This window comes from Diplotaxodon limnothrissa, linkage group LG22 (assembly GCF_057381915.1).
Source record: "Diplotaxodon limnothrissa isolate DT_005_m linkage group LG22, D_limnothrissa_male_GT1.1, whole genome shotgun sequence".
Classification (NCBI taxonomy): Eukaryota; Metazoa; Chordata; class Actinopteri; order Cichliformes; family Cichlidae; genus Diplotaxodon; species Diplotaxodon limnothrissa.
Genome location: NC_140616.1, coordinates 20,225,779 through 20,247,579, shown reverse-complemented (window position 1 = coordinate 20,247,579; position 21,801 = coordinate 20,225,779). Strand labels below are relative to the sequence as shown.

The 21,801-nt window shown below is 42.6% G+C and overlaps 1 protein-coding gene across 2 annotated transcripts; it reads left to right on the top strand.

Moving 5' to 3' along the window:
* Positions 1-633: 633 nt before the first annotated feature.
* On the top strand, positions 634-16,216 carry cspg5b (chondroitin sulfate proteoglycan 5b). 2 transcript variants are annotated; one of them, XM_085346769.1, is made up of 7 exons: positions 634-715; positions 6,324-7,104; positions 8,138-8,326; positions 8,633-8,795; positions 9,103-9,165; positions 12,612-12,776; positions 15,605-16,216. In XM_085346769.1, exons 1-7 carry the CDS (start codon positions 634-636, stop codon positions 16,214-16,216), a joined length of 2,055 nt encoding a protein of 684 aa, XP_085202895.1. The 2 variants fall into 2 exon arrangements, with proteins under 2 accessions (XP_085202895.1, XP_085202896.1); XM_085346770.1 differs by lacking the exon at positions 9,103-9,165.
* The last annotated feature ends 5,585 nt before the right edge of the window (positions 16,217-21,801 follow it).

Below are 21,801 nucleotides of genomic sequence, written 5' to 3'. Positions count from 1 at the left end.
AGAGAGAGACTCTTGGACCGAAGCTCACACACACATTAGCTGTGGCGTAAACTGGAGCATATTGACTTCCAGTGACAGCAGACGCTGTTTAAATCCCCCACTCACCCCCATTCTGCACGAGCGACAGCAAGCTGAGACTGGACACCGGGAGCATTTGCTCGAGTGATTGTCTGTGCGCGTGCGGCCTGGCACTCTGACACCGAGGCGCACTGTGCGCGCGCGTTCTTCGCCGGTGTAACCAAAAGCTGGGAAAAGGCGTATCAGTTCGACGACCCAGTCTCATTAGAATCTAGTCTGCAGACCCTTCGCTGGTCGCGCGCATTTTACTACTACAACTCCTCGCGGTGACGCTTCAGCTGTCGACGGAGTGGCACGCGCGCAAAAGCTGTGGAGAAGAGGACACCCGCCCGGGACAATGGAACCGAACCCTAGCCGTTAAACAGTTGACACACACGCACGCGCGCGCACACACTGCAGCTGAGAGAGAGATCAGGCGTTTGGAAGGATAAAGGCGACATGGCGAAAACAGACAAGCTCTGAAGTTCTGTGAGGATTATTGTACAGTCCACGGTCTGACCGGCGAAACGAGGACCAGAGTTTGCATCACTGTATCCAAGGGAATAAGCCCACGTTATGGCGCGCGCTGACAGCCGTTTGGGGACCTGGCAGGTGCTCCTGACCATCTCAATGGTCATCCTCCCTGTGTCTGCTCACGGTAAGTCCGCGGATCTACCGTGTCCCACCCTGTGCGTGCGTGCTGCCTTTAATTATTTCTGTAAGGAAGCACGCGCACGTGCGTGAATCCAAATCACACTTGCTTTGGCATAGATTAGAAATAATGACAAATCCAATTGTCCGTGCATGCGCCATGGAAATATAGATGCCATTTAAAATGTGGGCACTGTTGGCATTATCCATTATGATTATTAAGCCTTTGCTTGGTAATTCTGTTTTGTGAGGACACATTTATCAATGCATTGATTAGTTTGGCCATTCGCCATTAGAAATGCCCAAATGTCCACATTTTTATAGCACGAACAAAATTGGATTCTCAGTCCAACCAATCACTACATTCTGCAGATAAACCTTGTATTTTTTGTCTCTCATCCTATTGGCTGCTATATGTACTGATCACTAGTGACACTTGAACCAGTGGCTGTGGGCAGGGTTCAGCCAGTATCAGGTTCATTAAGCGTGTGAAAGGCGGGTAGGAGGGGGGGACCTCCCCCTGCCTGTAATTATGTTAATTCAAAGATGTAAGATCTACTACCCGGCTGTACATTTTTTTAAATGAAAAATAATGAGATGTCTGTGGACGATCACAGCGACAGACACATTTTACAGTTCAGCACTGCAGCTGCGACCCGCCGTGCCGGTGCGTTCCTCAGACAAAGGCGGGATTAGGTGCACCGTGGCCGGGCTACAGGAGGCCCATTCATGGTGCTGAAAGGACTGAATTCCTCTAGACATTGAGGAGAAGGAGGGGTGGGGGGCGAGACGACTGGACAGGCCAACCCCGCTCCCCTCTCCTCCTTCTCGTTTACTGTCCATCCCCTGGGATTTGTGGGAACACAAATCTGACACAGACGGTTCCTGCTCTGTGCGTGTGTCTGTCTGTGTATCTGTGTGGCATAGACACGCGCCCGCGTGCTCCCCCCGAGTGGTGGAAATGTGAAAAATCCTGGAAATATAAAAAATGAGCGCTACTGCTGTCGCTGCCCAGCAACAGGGTGGGTTGTGCACGCAGAGGGTCGTTGGGGTTCACACGAGCACGCGCATCAGCTGTATTCCCCCCCCCCCCCCCCCATGCAGCCTTGTCTCGCGCCCTCAGTGGATAGCGAGGCGTTAACTCTATGTCATACCCAGAGGAACCCACCCGAGGGATTAATAAAGTTCTATCTAATCTAATCTAATCTACTGACCGGTAAATATATGCCTGGCATCCTGTCCCCCATGTTTAAAGCCCGCAGACCACTTGCCAGGGGATATTTGTTTAATTAAGAGTAGCAGGGGCCTACAGGGGATTCTTATTTCACTGGCTGCCTGGGGAGATGCAAATCTTTTAGATATTTTGCTTTTCACTAAACAGTAACCTGCTCATCACATAAAACGAAGAAACAAGTAAAGTGATTCACTACTGCTTTAGTATTCCTGCAGAGTCCCTTAACATGCAGCACCTGCTGTCATAACGTCATTTTCAGCTCAAATTTAATACGTTCTTTTACTCACGCAGAGAGGTTTGCTTCAGCAGACTAATGTCTTTATAATATACGTTTTTTTTTCATGACTGGGTAATTTGACTTCATTGGTTTTTATTTATTTAGTCTATAAAATGTTCACAAGTTCAGTGCTGCCTTTAGTCAAGGTATTTTTGTCTAACGGTGATGTGGTGGTGAGTTACCATCATAAGATACAAAGTCACACCCCAAAAAAATCTGTCACTTTTACTTGATTTTAATAAATTATCAAATATAAACTGGAGATTATTCTTGCAGTCAGCTGATTGATTAATTGGCTAATCATTTTGAGCTCAAAGCTAGTCAATCCACACACACACAAACATTCCTGCGGGAATAGATTTCTCTTGTTGGCCATGCCGGTAAAACAATGTGGACTGAATCCAGAACCCCAGCGTTCCTCCATGTGAGTATGTGTGTGCTTCTGTGTATCCAGTACATAATGTGAGGTCCATCTGCCCCGTAGCCCCAGAAAGCTCATAATATGTCAGAATACATCAGATCATCAGCATCTCCTTGATTTTCTTTCCTTCGCAGAGATGGGGAGGAGGAAAAAAATCTTGAATGCCCACGGATCAATGGGCGGAGGCTGCAGGTTTTCATCATAAATGAATGTTTGATTGTAAAATAAATCAATAAGGCTCAAGTATTAATACATTCTTACATTTGGATGTTGCAGTTTTGCTCAGTAGGCACCTTTACCTGACTGCTGACTGTGAAAATAATAGCTGTAGTCAGCATCTTTTAGGTTTATATTGGTGGTCAAAGGTGGTTACAATGTACTTGTGTGCAGGGTTCCTTCCCACTGTGCCCTGATGGTAAGGCCGCTGGGAGTCTGCACTCCAACCAATCACAGTGACCTCAGGTAAAACTTGTTACCATGGTGACATGCTCCGTGTGATGCCAGAGGTTAAGAGCCGAGCGGCAGCTAAAGGCACAAATCGCACTGTTTCTAAGACTGCTAAGCAAGCTGGGGCTCGTGCATTCAATTTGATCATCTTGCCCTTGTAATCTCTTCCTGTGCCCCTTTGCTCTTGTAATCTCCACGAAGACTGCCAGCTGCTAACAGGATACGCAGCATCCGCATCTCAACAGAGAACAAATCGGCAGACTGAACCTTTAAATGAAAGCAGAATTCATTGTAATCAGATTTAGCCGGTGGAGCCTGTCTCTCCTCCAAAGTGTGAGGCATTGCAATCCTTGCCACCTGAGTTTTCCCAGAGATGGAGCTGGCATAAAACGCAGAGTGACTGCCTGGCTGATTGATCGAAAAACAAGAGAGAGCACCAACACTAGATTCTCTGTTTCCACTGCAACTCCCTCGCTCCATTCCTCCTTTCAACCTGGCACCTCTTTACATCTCACCATGGCAACTGCACTGTGTGTGTGTGTGTATGTGTGTGTGAGGTGAATCTCATGGTTCCTCAGCCACCGCTAGTCTCCGTGACTCGAGGCACGTTCAGATGGTTTTTGTATTAGTCCCGAATGAAGTGCCAGACACTGAAAGCAGGGATCTCATTGGACACATTGATCTCAGGGTGCTGGTGGGAGAGAAGCTGTCCAGCCCAGCCATGTTTGGCCATTTGCAGATGTACGAGCCAGTGGAAAAGTGTGAAGAAGTGGCTTCTTGAAATGTAGTGAACTGTGGGAACACTGCAGCCAGTTCTTTCTTTCTTTCTTTAATGAAAGAAATACTTTGAACCACCATCTACATTAACTTTAGTTGTGTCCAACACATATAAACTTTATATACAGGATCACCAGTAAAATCTCAGGAAAACCACTTAAAAAGTTTTTTTGCTTTACATCCAGAAAAGTGTTTTTTTTTTAATTCTGTAAAAGTTATACTTCTACATCATTAATGCTGTTGCACAATCCTCTGATATGCTTCAGGATTCGTTTAGTGCTCTTTTATGTCTGTTTAAAACTTAAAAGCTAAAGCTTTTAGTTTAACTCAGAACAAAAATGATAAACATCAGCTCACCTGTTATTGTTCAGCTGCAGAAAAAATACACATTTATGAACTCTGGGAACAAATTACGGTATCTCGTTTGTTTAATTGCAGTAAAACATATGTGTAAAAACGATATGTTGTGTTTTTTTTAAGTGCTCAAACAGTTCTTGGTCAGGTGTGTTTCCAGCAGCAATCAGCAGCGCCTCCTTGTTATGTGCTAATTTGTGAATTTCACATTTGGGGAATTTTTGCGTTTAGATGTCAGGCTTGATTTCTCTCCCTGTGCCCAAATGAATGCCAAGCTGACAACGTTACAATTTAGTATAAATAATGCTTTAAAAATGTTTCAGTTTAAACAGATATCCTTAAAATTTGGCCCGAGTGTCTTCAGTGTGGGAGGGGTATCATTTGAGTCCTGGCAAGAAAGAAAATCTAAATGTATGAACACAGCATCATATGCCAGACAGGGAGTAGCTGAGCTCACTCAGGCATGTGTGCTCCTCACCCAATCAAAAAGTGAAATTTTTTCAGCCAATGGAAAAATAGCACCGTGCTGTTTCTAATTTCTTAGCAGGAGCCAGGGAATCACTTAGAAAGAAGAAGTAGTACTGGGTAGCCTGCAACCCACCTTCCACACATCCAGTGCCCACCCTATAGTTTCACTGTGTTTTAGAAAGACAGCTCTGAAGTGGACTCCACACACAGTCATACTGCACTCTAAAAATCACTCCAACTTTTATGGAATAAAACAAATTAATCTTGTAATGTCTAAATTAAGTTTTTGTGTAATAACCTTAGTCTAGTCAGACATCATGTACAAAAAACCCCCAACCCCAAACTGAATCTCACAGGCAGGAGGAGATCCCAGCAGCTGGCCTCTAATCTTCAAACTAAAAGCCTGCTTTCCTAACCTCTGAGCTATTACTACACCTACCTTCCTTTTTACCCACTTATTATTCCTAGATGCCCAAAAGTAGGAGGCTGAAACTGCCTTTGATAGTATCCTGTTATTTCCTTATCTTGCTTAAACTATTTGCCAGATTTACTGAGGTGATATAATGCTCACGCTGGCTTAAATCACAGAGACTCTGCGTTTTATAGCTGCACCATTTCACCAAGTGGAAATTTGTCAAGATATCAAGTGCATTTTTTTTGCAGTGTTACCAAATTCTTTTGGAAATACGTGTCTCCGCTTGAATTTAAAAGAGAGTTCTGTGGGTTTTAATTATGTGTGGCTGCCGAGAATGAGCATGCAGTGAGGGGCCAATTAGCAGTCTGCTGCCTGCTGGAAGATTTTAAGACTTTTCTGGTGATATCTTCGCCTTTCTGCCTATGAGTGTGCGTCTTTCTCTGTAGACTGCTAAAAGCAAGAGAAGTTTCCAGCCAGGCGGCTTCTAACCTACAACTCTAACCCCTAATCTAATCCTCACCCGGTCTCGGTCACTAGAGCACATGACTCAGGCGCTAATCCTACATCATGCAGTCTTCAGCTCTTGTTGACATTTCTTTGACAAGTAATCAGTTGGCTTTTCAAAGGGAAAGTGGAGCCAAGTTTTTAGTAACACTTTCACTCACACTGAATAGATTTTGTATTTTTTGGTTTATAATTGAATAATATTTTAAAGCTCAGAGGAGTTAATAGTCAGGGAGATGGTGAATTCTCTTAGAAAACCAGGCTAATACAACTCTAAAGCACCTCTGCACAAGGCTGTGGTGGAGACTGCAGTGGATCTACCAAAGCCATTCACACTTTATCCTTGGGCCTCAGTCTTTATCATACAAAACTAGACTCAGCACCTTCGGACTGGTTAAATCTATCTATAAAAACCTTTGTGTGTACTTTTTGTGAAGAGTAAGACCACAGCAAATAAAAGCCAAAACAATTCAGTTTTCTGTTATTCTTTGGTGTTATGATTTGTAAATATGTCAGGGTCCCTCAGTTTCACACATCAAAGTAGGTTCACCCAATAAAAGGCTTTTAAAGCAGCTGTTTAATGTCTTCTTTGGCTGCTGCGATGGCTTGGGTCTAGAGGCTACAGATTTTAATGGAAAGCATGAACTGCATGCTTCACAGTTTCCAGAGTTAAAAGTCAAAAGTTGAGCTCTTAACCCTTGTTGTGTGTGATTGACAGGGAGGCATTCAATTGGCAAACACCACCATCATCACAACCATTCATCTGTCAACAAGGAGGCCTTGAACACCAGGATGGTGCTAAGTGATGACTCAGCAGAGAGAGACCATCTGATTGGAGCAGGCCTTGTGTTTGGTGCCAAACTCCCACTCAGCTCCACCAAACACCACCACTCACATAAACGCGTCCACTTGGATTTTGTAGAGGAGGACCCACCTGTGGCGGAGGAGCTAACCGCAGGAGGTGGGGGTCCAGATCAGCCCGGGAACCCCTTATCCGATGACGTCATCACCGTGGAGTTTCACAGTCCTGCCCCCGACGTCGTGCCCTCCGATGCTGCTCTGGGATGGGCGAAAGCCCCCAAGCCCCAAAAGCAGAAGGCAGGCGACCCTACATCATGGACCCTTTCTGATTTTTACGACTATCTATCCCCCAATGATGACGACCCCTCGGCAGTCGATACAACCCCAGAACCCGAACCCTCCCCGTCACCTCCAGCAGAAATGGAGGATGAGAATCCGCTCCTGGCTGGTTCTCCTGCTGTTCCCGACAAGGTCAAGCCTAACGTGGACAGCAGGCCACCCTTACCAGCTCCTCCCATGTCAGGGCAAGACCAGGATGAGGGGCTAGGCTTAGGAGGTGCCATGGGGGAGGGTGGCTGCAGGCTGGGCTTTGTGCAGTCTGGGCCCGGGGTGTGTGTATCTCAGTGTGACGTCAAACCCAATTTCTGCTTCAATCAAGGGGTGTGCACCGTAGTGCCAGGAATGGGAGCCTTCTGCAGGTGAGAGCTATGCAAACACAGGATCATACAGTCTTCCTTTTTCCATCATGCATAGTAATTTAAAGGCAGGATGTGACTTTTTGGTGAGCAACTGGCATTTGTGTGTGCACATTATGTGCAAGGCAGCAGGGGTGCCCGAGAGGGTCGTTGGGTGCTAAAATATTCCCCTTTTTAATTTGTCTTCTTGGGATAATTTCCAATATGCTTGTTCTCCCACACAATTGAAAAGATGTAGCATGAACACTGGAAACACAGACACACACACGCACGCACAAACACGGAAACAGAAGGCTGGCCTGATGTGTCACAAGGGTTTGTCAAGATCACAGCAGGGTCCCCAAGAGATAATCTCAGTTTTGGGTTTTGGAGGCAGGGCGTAAAAGAGGGTGTGTGTGTTGTTAGGCTGCTGGCAGCTGACAGAGACACACAGCATGCACAAATAGAAAGTACGAGAAAGATGACAATACACTGAGGTCACACAAACTCGCGCGCTCACACACTGCTCATGCAAATGCACAAGCATTCATTCACGCCTTGATGGCACCATCTGCCCTCTCCTGCAGCCTCTCTGTAAGCCTGGAGGCAAACTGTTGCTTATCTTATCATACCTGCTGAGTAATATGCACACACACACACACATGCATATGGACACACACACTTACATATGCTCAAACAGCAGTGAAAAAGTTGTAAGTAGTTTGACAGAAAAAGATCAGGAATATGGAAAACGCACGCACGCACGCACGCACGCACGCACGCACACACACACACACACACACACACGTGTTCTGATCCTTTGATCTCATTAAGGGGCTAGGCTGCAGGCCAAATCCCTGCTTTGCTGGAAAGACCTCAGGACAGCATGTCAATAGCTCTGAGTACAAGTTTACACTTACACATTGTAGGCATAATTCTGGCACACAGGCACACACCTTCTTGGGCATTTGGCTTTTTTATTTTGAGGATAGAAAGAAAGACAGAAAGTTAATAATAATAAATTAATATGGTCTCTTTATATTCCTTCTTAATCCAGGTGCAATGTGCAGGACTACGTGTGGAACAAAGGTGCGCGTTGCGACTGGGCCGTCACCGAGTTCCAGGTGCTGTGCGTGGTGGTGGGCGTGTCCTCCGTGGTCCTCCTGCTGCTTTTTATGATCATCGTATTCTTTGCCAAGAGGCTGCACCACCTCAAGAACGAGAACAAGCGCCTTCGCAAACGCAGGTGTGTGCGTTTGACCGGGAAGTGAGAAAATATTTTTGAAAAGAGAGCTGTGACTCACAGTTTGGTCGGTGCAAAGCGAGGTGACAACCTTATTACAAGCACATGGCAGTCAAAGCAGAGCACATGTGAAAGGAAGTCTATAGTCAGTCTGCTAAATTATTTGGTTTTCACAGAAGTGACATGTGTTTTGTGCGAGCTGGTATACGTAGTGGAGAAAAAATGCAGCTCTTAAAGATATGAATGCAAAAAACAACCATATTACTCCAAATATTTACCACACAAATCTCTCTCTCTGCCATCCTGCAGTAAGTACCGCCCACAGAGCAGCGAGCCACAGACGGACGGCCTCTCAGTTTCCACAACAGCTGACGGCTCACAGCCAAACGTAAGGAAACTGTGTGACACCCCTCCGCCCGCTCCCCAAGCTCATACTCACAACCTGGCGTACTATGACAACATTATCTGTCAGGTATGCCCAGCTCTCCTCATGTTTGGCCCCTTTCCCCCCTTTTTCTTAGGTTTTATTTCATTTTTCTATATATTTTTCCCCCTTCCCACCTCATTGTGTTCTCTCCTGTGTTGTCTCCCTGCCAGCTTCGCTTGATGATTCAGTCTACTGTATGTTTCTGCTGCACTGTTCTTGTTATTAAACTGCCATCTGAAGTTTGCAGGCACACCAAAACACACCATAATGTTGTCCTGTTATATCAAGACATAGATGAAAATGTAGCGTATGTCTGTGTTTAATGTTTTTCACCCTGACCAATTCCCCTCAGAGGCCATCAACAGCCAGCTTTACCTGGGACTATAAACCCAGAAATTCTTATAATCAGCTCCAGGTAAGCACAAAGGAGATGCCCACATTGCCTACATTAGTCTTCCTCCCTGGCTTTGCTTTAAAGTCCCCAACTGTGAAACTGCTAGAAACTTACAGTATTGTGCAAAAATCTCGAACCACCCATTACTCCTTTATATTTTGTTTCAAGTAGCCAGACATTCCCATGTGTTTTAAAGTTTTCTTGAACAATAGTTCCTCAGGCTTTGTGAGGGTCATTCAGAGTTTTTCCATTTGGCTGCGTTTTCACCCATTTTCAGTCCAGTCCTTGGATCTGACCATTTTCAGAGGCATTCAAGTGTAAAAAAGACACCTGATTCAACACATAGACAATTAGCAAAGAACCAGTTTTAAATTGTATCTGTATGAGCACTTTGTTACTAGCAGCCTGTCACAAAACCCATCATGTTGGATCAATTGCATTTTTTGGGGGGTTCAAACCTTCATCAGCATGTACAGAGTAGGTCAGGAGAGAGGTACAACAATGTCTACAGCCATCTGTAAATCATGGTGGAGGCTCCGTCAGGGGTTGCATATTAATTTCAGCCAGTGGTGTTGGAATTGTTGTCAAAACTGATGAAATTCCAAACACAGAATTCATCATGCAAAACCATCTGGAAAGCATTAGATCGGCAACAGCTTCATTTTTTTTTTTTTTTACCATGACAATGACCACACTTCCAATGCAGTAAATGCCTGAAATAGACAAACACACGGTGAAGAACTATCAGTCATGGATTGGCCTCCCTAAATAACTCTCTTCCAAAGAAAAGCTTTGAATGTCCTTCAAGAAACCTAGAGAACTATTTCTGAAGATTAGTTAAAGAAATTACAAGAACGCTTGACTAAAAGAGTTCAGGCTGTGTTGAACAATAAAGGTGGATTAAAGGTAGAATTATACAAACTCCTTTTTTTGCCTTATATGCATGAATACTTGCACATTTTAATAAATCGCCACATCTATTTCTCATTATCTCAGCAAAATATCAAGAAAAGAGATGCGGCTCAAGACTTTTGCACAGTACTGTAAATCTTTTGCACTTTATACGCTGCAAGCTGTCACTTCCACGACCTCTTCCCGCACCTGATCTCGTATCAGCTGAATTCCATGTAGCTGTAATGATTAATCACACCCTGCCAGGCGTCCTGCAGCCAGTTGTTCAGATATGTAGGCATCGCTGTGTGGAGAAACAGCGAGTTCATACATTTGCTGCCTCTCCTACCTGCGCCTCTGCAGCTTCCTGAGAAGCTCGCTGAGGAAATTGAGCCACCATTTTGTCTCAGCTGCTTGCTCTTCATGCAGCTCAAACAGCCATTTTGGGTCCCCCTGCAGCAGGTTTCCTCTTTTCTCCCCAGTACCCCTCCACAGGTTGTGCATTCTGTAGCATGCAGTAATGCATTCATTTCTGTCCACAATTCTTTTGTGTGTGTGTGTGTGTGTGCGTGCGTGTGTGTTGTGGGGGTGTTGTGTTTGCAGGAAGATGTGTTTGTTCCCCTGTTTACATCCATCAATCGCCTGCTGGGTTACTAAGGCAATAGAGAAGGTTACTGATGCATGAGTAAATTCATACTTAAAATTCAGTGTGGATTCTTGTGAATAAAGACGGATATAATAGGAGAATAACTTAAACGGCGTAGGGGGTGTAGGAGATCAACAGCAACAGCACGACTTTAAATTTTCGGAACCTGTTTTGATGTGAAAGGGCGTTCGGCGAATTGCGTACAACAGTAGCCAGTGAAACTGATCGATTGTGCCCTACTTACCGCCTGATGTGACTTTGACCTTCAGATGTTAGTGAAAAGCCAATCAATGGATAGCTTGAACAATTACGAGCCTGACACACGGACACGAAACACAATGGATTTGCATCTTACAAAAACAAGTCTCTGGGACTGACTTCACATTTGATCTGCAGAAATGAATTCTGATTCTCAGTCCATTAGCGACACTTAGCTGAACTACCTGAAGTGATCAAATTAGGATTTTTTTTTTTAAAAATAAGCTGCTACTCTGAGAGCGGTGCTTGCATTTCAGTGTAGTGATTATAGCTACTTTTCGGTATCTTCCGGATCCTCTAAATGTCAGGTCGGGGGGTTAAAAAGCCCCTGCAGGTACATGTCCTGTATTGCAATTTCTTTTAAATGTCATAGGTCCAACAGGTTTTTTTTTTTATGCTGCGGTATGATTAGCTGATTAGATAAAGGCCTGGATGTGAAGGTGGTGGTGGTGGTTTTTCCGTGACTTTCAAGAATGATTATCTCGAGCAAGCAAGAGGGGAAGGGTTTTCTGGAAGGGTTTTTTGTGTGTTTTTTGTTTTAACCAGTTATAAATGTCATCTTTAAGTTCAGTTAGGCCAGTTACTCTGCGATGTCTGTCTCTCCTAGTCTGGCAGTGTATTTCTGCCAGTTCAGATTAAGTTGTCTCTGCAAAATCGTAATGCACAGCGATGCGCCACTATATTAGATCTTTCCCCAGCACACACTAAGCAGTTTTTCCCTGTTAAATGACTGCCTGAGCAAGTGATTGCACACTCTTGCAAACAACAGTACAGTAAAAGTTCAGTTCTGTAATTAAAGGTGCAATCTTACACAAAATAGACCCCCCTGAGGATGATTATTAGACCTCAACATAACTTTACCTTCGCCAGGGGAAAAAGTGTACACATATCTATATTCCCAAGCAGTAAAAGATGCATATCTGCACAGCTAAGAGAGTAAAAAGAGTAATTTAAAAAGGAAATCTCACTATTATTATTTTACAAGAATTCTGTTTAGCTGGATTTACTGACCAAAATAGTTTTTTAAAAAATGTACTTGAGTGTGTTTGTGATTTTTCAACAAAATACTGTGCACTCAAAAAAATGTATCTACATAAGACAAGTATTTCACAAGCAAATGACTCAGATAAACTTAAACAGTTTCTTAGGAGCTACCTAAAAGAGTTGTATGGAACCACTTGACATAACTTTTTTAAAAGCAAATCTTCCAAAATTGTTCAAATGTTTCACCAAATTCCCCCCAAAATAAAAAGAACTTGTAGATTTTTAAGGTTCCACTAATTACTTGATGATTTAAGTTAGATAAAACACATTTACTACATTCTGGTAAGTCTCTCTGTGCATGTCTTGCATATTAGCTGCACACTGGTGTAAAGGTTTTCTCTTACAGCAAAGAAAAAGTCTGGTTTGGAAGTTTCCAGAGGCTTTTGTTCTCACCTTGCAGGCTGGATTGTCCTCCCACAGTCCAAATACATGTGCGTCAGGTTAATTGGGGATTTTAAGGTGCCTGTAGGTGCAGATGTGAGATGGATAAAGCTTTGAGTTGTAAGTTGTAAGACTGGCACCATGGAAGTGTTGTTGTATTTCCCAGAATAGTTTTGTACCTCGTCATTAAAATTTCGTTTTCTCTGCATATGAAGCATCTGTGAAGCGTAACCAACTTTCTCTGCAGGATGAGCCGCAGAAGCAGGAGAACCAAGCCAAGTCCCCGCAGCCCAAGGAGGAGGGGTCTATGAACATCCTCAACTCTCACTCCCCAAAGCACGAGAACAACCGCCCGGCCTCCGCCGTCCACGACCACGGCCTCACTCCTAACAACACGGAGGAAAAAGCCGAGGTAAACATGCTCCAGAACAACCTGGTATAAAGCTTCACCTTCTGTTAAAGTGTGCACACACACTCACACACACACACACACAAACGACATAGCGCCGAGGCTAACATCGTTTACACCATGCAAAGTGCATACTGTGCATTTCTAGCAGTCTGATGAGACCTAATGTAAAAAGTAAGCACAACATGAATTAAAGCTACAACTTGAAAAGCACAATAGTCTTGTTTACAAGGCTACCATGCCAACACTGATCACATAGTGGTGCCGCCTCCTCCTTCCTTTCATATCCGCCCCTTATGCTGGACTAAAACCTCTGGCTTGGACCAACTATTGACTGACTTTCCTTTCTGCTGATGCCCTGCCTTGGTCTTTGGCCAATGAAATCCTTTGCTGTCTTTTCTCACATTTCCCCAGCCCCTCCTTCCCCTTACCTCTGCTTGCCCCGCCTTACTGTCGCTCTCTGCCCGCATGCATTGGTGTTATCAATGAAAAGTGTCTGAAAACATAATATTTGCAACAAAAAATAAAATAAAAAGAAGTACGTGGAAATTAAGTGGATCTGTATTTGCGAAATATTAATGTTTGCTAATAAGTGGATATGTCTAGATTACATGAGGTCAAAGTAACTGCTCGGAGTTGATATACTATATACAATAGATATATTACACACGCTGTGTCTTGATTTTCAGTGTGATTTATAATGCTTTAATGTACCTTGCTATTCTTTTGTACTTTTTTTGGTATACATGGAGGATTGCAGTTCACGGTTGTTGGAATAAATCTTTTTAATTTACCCAGCTTGTCCCCGTGTGTTGTTGTGAGCTTTCCTCCAGACTGTATCTCTCTGTCCAGCTCTTTCTTTTTCTTTTCTTTCTTTCTTTCTTTCTCTGCATGTCTGCCTATGATGAAGCTAACTACTGCCCAGCTGCTCTCCCGCTAATAATAACTGAATGCTCGGCTGACCCTGCTTTTGTGCTACAGTAGGCTCCTCACAGATTGCACCGTCTGCACACACAATAGTGATTGCCCATTCAGAACCATGGACAGCTCCCTCAAATGAATAGAAACCGCAACAAAAGGTTCAAATGAAACATGTTTTGTTCAATATGAAGAAATTTAACGCAGGCTTTTTAACCAGACTGGCAGAGGGAAACAGGATTTCTGAGTTTTCTTTTGTTTTTTTAATTTTTGATGTAGTATGCTCCTTTATCTGTACTTTCCATGTATTAAGAAGTACACATGTTCCTGTTTGAATACCCCCCAAATTCCAACTTCCACTCTGTACTTACACTGATGAGAATGTAATTCGCCATAGTTATTTTTATTCATCTACGCTAAACACCTCTTCTGACAGCAGTGTTTTTAAGTATCATATACACTCACCTGACAGTTTTTTAGGTACACCTTGCTAGTGCCAGGTTGGAGCCCCTGCTTTAATTCTTCGTCGTATAGATTCAACGAGGTGCTGAAACATTTCTCAGAGATTTTGGTCCATATTGAAATGACAGCATCCCTAAGGTGCTCTGTTGTATTCAGATCTGGTGACTGTGGCAACTATTTGCGAACTCATGTCATGTTCAAGAAACCAGTTAGAGATGATTGAGCTTTGTGACATGGTGTGTTACACTTCAGGATAACAAGGATGGACATGGTCAGCAACCAAAAGTAAATCTCCCACACTGTTACAGCACCACCACCAGCCTCAGCTATTGATTCAAGGCAGGATAGAGCAATGCTTTCATGTTGATTACACAAAATTTTGACCCTCTAATCTGAATGTCGCACCAGAAAGACTCATCAGACCAGACAACGCTGGTCTAATCTTCTGTTGTCCAATAATGGTGAGCTCTTTGAATTGTAGCTTCAGTATCCTGTTCTTAGGTGACAGGAGTGGCACCCAGTGTGATCTTCTGCTGACCCACCTGCTTCAAGCTTTAACATAAAGTTCAGAGATAATGGGTGGTAACGGGTGGTTATTTGAATTACTTTTATCTTCATGTAAGTTCAAAGCGGTGTCGCAATTCTCCTCCAACATCCGAGAACATCAACAAGGATGGTTGTATGTGAAAATCCCAGCAAATCATCAGTTTGTAAAAGAGTCAGACCAGTTCACCAACAAACAATGCCACATTCAAAGTCACTTAAACTTCTGTTCATCCCCATTCTGATGCTCTGTTTGAAACTCAGCAGACCTTGTCTTCATGCATAAATGCACTGAGCTGCTGCAGTGTACCTGTATAAAGTGGCCAGTGAGTATATATGTCATCATTATGAAAAAGAATATTGATATTCAGAACAGTTTAAAATAAATTCTCAACATTTATAGCCACTTAGTCCCAAATTTTATTACAGTTTAAGCTATAATCATTATATTTCTATTATGTATCTAATGGAAATTATTACCTAACTGTGCAGTTTCCCTTAACTCCACGAAGCTCAAAGCGTCTCTCAGCTCGCTGCTTAGCTAGCTAGTCTGTAACTCTTTGGAGCTACTGCCTCTTACATCCTTCTTCAGCAAACAGACACTGATCTTATTCTGGAGTTATCGAGAACAAGAGCCACAGGAGTTTGAGAGTGAATATTAATTGAATGTTGCTCTGTAGTTGCCGGACATGTAAATCAGCACAGTATTTGTTATTTGGTATTTCTCATCATTTTCCCCCAAAAGCTAATTACACCAAGAATCTAAAAATCAATACTGTAGCTTTCAGCTATCCCAGGGGCCCACTGTCACCCCTGTGCTTGTCAATGTAATTTGATTTCATGTTTTTGCCTTCATGACTCTTCCTGCATTGTTGCAATCTTCTCCACTTACCATATTTCAACATCAGGATGGAGTGACTATTGGCCTGGAAGTGCTTCTCCCCAAAGAGGCCAAGCTTCACCCAGAGAACAACCCGCCCCTTCAGTATGATGTCTTCCTCTACAAGATTGCCAACAATGGAGACCCTGCCTCTCCCAGCCAAGGCCTCACCTCTCACTCATCCAGTTCTTACCCCACCACTCATCCCATTCCCAGATCACCCAATACACCTAAGACATCCAAGGTTCCTAAGTCAAACAAATCCCCCAAACAGACCAAGGAACCGCTGAGAGGGAGGCACTCTTCACCTGGCCGGCACCGCTCACCCGGTCGCCATCCATCACCAAGTCGCCACTCAGCTCCCGGGTGTTATTCTTCCCCTATCTGCCGTATGTCTTCCCACCACTCTCCCTCTCATTTCCGGTGCATGCCCACCTGCTCACCCACTCCCCCTCAGCTACGCAGGCCCAGAGGTCGGTCTCAGGATCCGGAAGCTGAGGCCTCAGAGACTGGGCGAGAGTACTATGGAGGACACATCCGCCCATTCCCATCATCACCACATCTTACCCAGCCTCCTCCATCACCATCCAGGGGGAAGTACTGCCCGGTCAGTACCCGATCCCTGCCACCACTCTCCTGACCAGGCCTTTGCTCAGTCCAGCCCTTTAAACGCACAAACATCTGTCATGATTTACTCTGTCCAGTGATCTGTGTCCATCATGTCTCTAACTTTTTTTTTTTAAAATTAGCTATTTATAGTTTTTTCATCCACCTGTCCATCTTTGCACCCTGTTTCCCCACTTTTATACCCTTAGGATAAGGAAGGCACCTAAACCTGTTCTAGGAAACTAAATAACTGGGACAACCCTGCACAGACCACATTCACTGAAATTGAAACATGGATGGACCAAAAATACACCAATAAATCACTGCATGGTTGCTGCAGCTGCATATTCACACCTCTCTGTAAAAAAAAAAGGCCCAACATCTCAAGGCTCAGGTTTCTGCTCACAGAATAAACTCTTATATGTGAACAACACTATCTTAGCATGGTGCCAACATCAGCGACAGCTGACGATATTGTCAATAAAAGGTTTCATAGCCTTAGTGTTATCAGCGGTTTATACAAATCTTTTGCTATTCGATGTGTATTTTTTCATGTTTTCATAGGTGTTTTGAGTGTCTTTTTCAGTGTTTCTAATCCTTAATAAATAGGATACAACAAATCATGCAGTACTGTTTTCTGAAGATGGAGAAACTTTCTGTGTGGTGGCTGTTCATGAAATATGAGGTACTCTGCTGCCCCCTTGTGGACAATGCAAACATTGCAACGAATGGTCTTTGGGAGTGGTTAGATAGATCCTTATACTGAGACACTGCCACATGTTTTACATAAACAACAAAAATAAAATAAAAATAAAACGAGGTTATTCAAAGAGTAAGACCGATATTGTGCATTATAATAGTGCAGTTTGCATTATTAAATAATATGCACATTATAAATGTGAGAAAAAGCTCTAAGAAGGTATAATACAGAAATATTTGTTTGAGAATTAAAATGATCCTGTCAGGGAAATCTCATGTTTTTGAATGAACCCCAGAAAAATTACAATTTCTTTGATGTATAAAAATATTTCAAATTATTTGAAATTGTTTGAAATATTCAAAATATTACTTTTTAAACATTATTTTAAATGAAACCGGGGTGAGAGAGGATATATAGTTCTCTGAAGTGGTGTGTTGGTGTCCATGCTCATAAAGAGAGCATATAACTGGAAATTTATATGACACCAGTTAAGCTTCCTGATATTTAAGGTGCTGCATGAGTAGAAAGTTAGTAGATAGTTTGCAAACCAGTACATAGCCTTAGTAGCATTTGTACCACTGGATGGTTACTGTTATCACTCTTGATATTATACATTTACATAAGGAGACTCGTGCTGTGAATAAAGTTGTGGTTGTTTTTGTTGTTTTTTAATAAAAATAATACAAACTAAAGTCAATACATATGGCAGATATAAAGGGTAATGACACTGCCTTTTTTATGCATTAAGAACAGCTTATGTCAGGATTAGGAGAAAAACATAAATGAACAGTTTGTTTAAATGACAACAAAAAAAGACAAAAGAAAAAAGATGTGTTTAACCAGAGTATTAAAATGCATCTAAATATGCATTAAAACCAGCTCATATTTGTGATTTAGACTACAGTTATGTATATAGTGAAAAAAAGCACTTAAATAGCAGTTTAAAGACTTTTATTCTGTCTATATCATTTTCAAAACAAACACAGAACGAGAGAGTGTGATGTTCCCCTTAAAATTTAGAAATTTATTTAGTATTGCACTTTTCCCGGCTGGGACAGGCTTCAGCTGTTTAAGTGAACAACCCTGTAATGTTCAGGATGCAAGCCCAATCATCTCCAGTAGCAGTACTTTTGTTTCTTCGGGTGATTCAGATTACAATTTCCCACAATGTGACCTCTTCTGCAGCAGCAGTTAACAGCTGCAGGCTGCAGCGACTCAGCTTTACTCTACTCTGATGTTTCTCAAGGATGAAGACCACCTTCTGGTTCCAGATGGAGAAGGTGAAAGAGAAGTTATTCTTCCTTCTTTTTCTATTTGTCAGAAATGGGCACAGAATGAATAATTTTCAGAAGCCTCCAAGGTGCCCACAGTGTGTCCTTTGTACGTCCTCGGTTTCCACTTTTTAATTTGCTCTTGAAGTATTTAGGATTTTCTGAGAGTTTTTCCTACAAGGACACTTAAAAGGTGAGAGTGTGAAAATACAATAAGAAGAATTTCTCTTACCAAGGAAACCTTCAATGTTTTTCTACACTAATACAAAAAAATCACATAAACCATGGACAGAAAAGCATTTTGCTATGGTGAAATACCTCAGGTGGATGGTTGAAAGTAACTGACTACATGGTCATATTCACATGTTCCTCCCTGTCTTTAATGCAGTCTTTTACTCCAAAGAGTCTGACCTCCACAAACCGCCAGACAGCTGTTATTACAAGCTGCATTTCAGCTTTAAAGTAGAGTGACCTTAACCATCCACATGTGCTTTTAAGAATATCAGCAGCTGCCCTTAAATTTAGATATGATGAAAACTCTGCAGAAAAATTCAAATGAACCCTTGCTGAATAGCTTTCTGTTGTGCCTAAATGCAGCTGAACTCCAGGAATAAATTAAAGCTAAAGGATGTGAAAGTGGAACTTCAAAGTAGTTCCAAACAAGGCTCGAACTGTCAGCTAGGTTTCACCTGTGCTCATTTGTGGTGTTTGGAACATTTTTAACTGAATAATTTGACAAATAATTTGCATTGCTGTGAGGTACAGATGGTCCAAGAGGTCTGTGCTGCAGTGATGGTGAGTAAAATTCTACTTTTTCACATAGCAGCTCTAATTAGCAGGCGTCTGCATCTGTGCAATGTATCCATACACTCCACATGCAGCCACATAGATGGACTTGCTCATCAAGCTTGCCAGCATTAGTTGAAAACTAGCAACCACTTGCCCAAATATGCTTACTTAAGGCTCCAAAAGTGAACAAACTGGGCCAAAATGTTAATGCTGAAGGTTCAAAGTTAGCGCCACATAAAACACCGAGTGGCTAATTCTTCATCCTTAAAAGTGAATACAGTCAGATACATTGATCTGGACCATATTTCAGAACATGGGTCATTTAAACACAGAATGAGTGAAAGAATTAAAAAACTGATATTATGGTTTTATTTGGAGTTGATAGAACTTTAAAGTTACAGTGTGTTAAATATCTAGATGTCAGTAAGTTTTGCAGACAACTGAGGTCTTTTTCCTTACCCCTTTCAATTCTAGTGCATAATCCTAGCTACAGTGGCTGTAGGAAAAACATATTTTAGTCAGCCAGGAGATATCAAAACATTAAATTTAGATAGGATATTTCTACTGCTGTTTGTGTTAAGAAAAACAACCCAGCACCCCGCCACACACACACATTATATTTTAACACATAAGTCTATCGACACTTAGCAATCAATCAGAAATAAAACACAGATCTATATCAATTAAATATTTCGGCGCATTTTATGTGTTTACCCCAGAGTCGCCTTAAAAACGCCGGTCACGGGTCTGAAAAGTACTCAGATAGCAAAGTGACGGAAGTGGCCCTGGAGAGTTTTGCTATCTGTACAGACTGTCAGTCCACTGTTTATCTTAGCTGTCAATATGCCAGGTGAGAAGCATCCACCTTTATTTACTTTGAAGGAGGCTGTAAAAGACTGAAAACAGTCTGATATGAGTCGATGAGTCACTGAAGCTCACTTCTGATCGGTGACACCAATACTGAGTTGTTGAGGATATCCTAAACTTTTCTGTGGCTAAGCACTGCTGTTAGCCCCGTTAGGTGCTGTTAGCTGCTGTTTGCTAGCGTTAGTGAAATTTACTTTGAAGTGGAACTGAAATTGCTGAACTTAGTGAATAAACTCTCATATATTGTGATGTTTGATGTGATGAATGAATTCAAACTGTTTAACGGAGAGAAAGTGTGATATTTTTTAAGACATTCACGCTTAACATTAGTTACATTAGCATAATGTTAGCTTAGAAACTTTTGTTTAGCCAGTTCACTGTCAGCTGTCCAAAAATGAGATGGTCACGTCTAATGTCCTGACAATAAGTCATTCTGACAATATCAGGAAGAAATAAACATGTTTATGCACGTTTCTGTATGTTAGACCCCTGACTTAAGTTCAGGAAATAAGGGGTCGCAATGAGGAGGAAGAAGATTCAATTTCATCCAGATGCCAGTCGCGCTCTCTTTTGTTTTGACGTTTTTGCTCCCTTGGTGAAGAGGACCCCATCTCTGCTGATAAAACATGTATGATCCTTCATATCTTGAGTCTGAAGATGCAGGGAGTTCTCTTCTCCATCGCCTTTGGCGTATTATGTTTGTAATTCTAAGTTTATGAGAATGCATTAATTTATTGGAAGACGTATTTACACATTAATCAATGTGTGATTATGAGTACAATACTATTTTTTTCTATTTAATGACTTCAAAAAACGTCTGTACCTTTGAACCTAGCACAAGCTCACAAGTTTTTGCTGACCTCTAGTGGAGACACCAGGCCTCACTGTATGGTCTGTACCGGGCATGGTCACAGTTGTGGTAGAACCCACCCAAGCACTAACAGGCTTAAACATATGAGGTCAGATAGCGCTGCGTTTCAGGTCAAGTTAACTTTCTTATTTTACTGTTATTTTCCTTAATGTTTAATTTAAGCTGCATTGCTTCTATAAGATGATTTATTAAGAAATGAGAGTTAGGGAAGTAATGACCCCAGAATCAGACACTACAGGATAATAAAGTGAAGCTATTAAAGGTACAAGTGCAGGAGACAGTCCTCCTGCCACTGTGTGAGTTATTCACACCGCAAATCTCCCACCTCAGAGGAGAATCCTGGGTTCATTTCTAATCCAGCAATACACTTAAGTATCTGGCTGGCTGCAAACACTTATTCTATTATCTTAGCAGGGTGTACAGTTGAAGGTCAGCCTGGTAATGATTTCTCTGCATGACTTGATTAGAGTGCAGGTCAAAAGAGTGATCAGAGACCTTTTTCCACTATACAGTTTTTGTCCTATTAAAAGGTCAGCTGTCAAAGCCAGATGTGGGAGCATTACAATCTGCTTGAACAGACTGAAAAGACTCCTTTAAAATAACCTCTCAAGCTTGCTCTGTGTCTTACAGAGAGGGTCCATAAAATATTTACAACAGGCCCTTCATGAGCGCTCCCCAGTTTTTCTTTTGTAACAAGCTGAGCTGAGAGTTTGATTTCATGTTTTCCGTCCACAACCTACGACTACACACACACACACACACACACACAAAAGAAACGTCAGCATTTCGTGTTTAGAAAAATAGGACTGGGGTTGTACTTGAGGGACCCATCTCATCTCATCTCTGTACAGTTAACTCCTCTGAGATTTTACCTTGCACAACCTCCTCAACCAGCACGCCCCACTTCTCTGCGTGCACGCAGCTCCTGCTCGATCCACCGAGCGGCAGCCTTGCCCCGCAATCCGACGCGCTCCGCCGCCACCGAAGACCCGCTGGCACTTTGAAACCGCTGATCTGCATCTCCATTTGCATTCACTCTGTGTCGAGCGAAGGAATGTGTGCTGATTCAACACGATGCTGTGATAATTGATTCTTGTTATCGTGTAGATTTTGGGGCGATA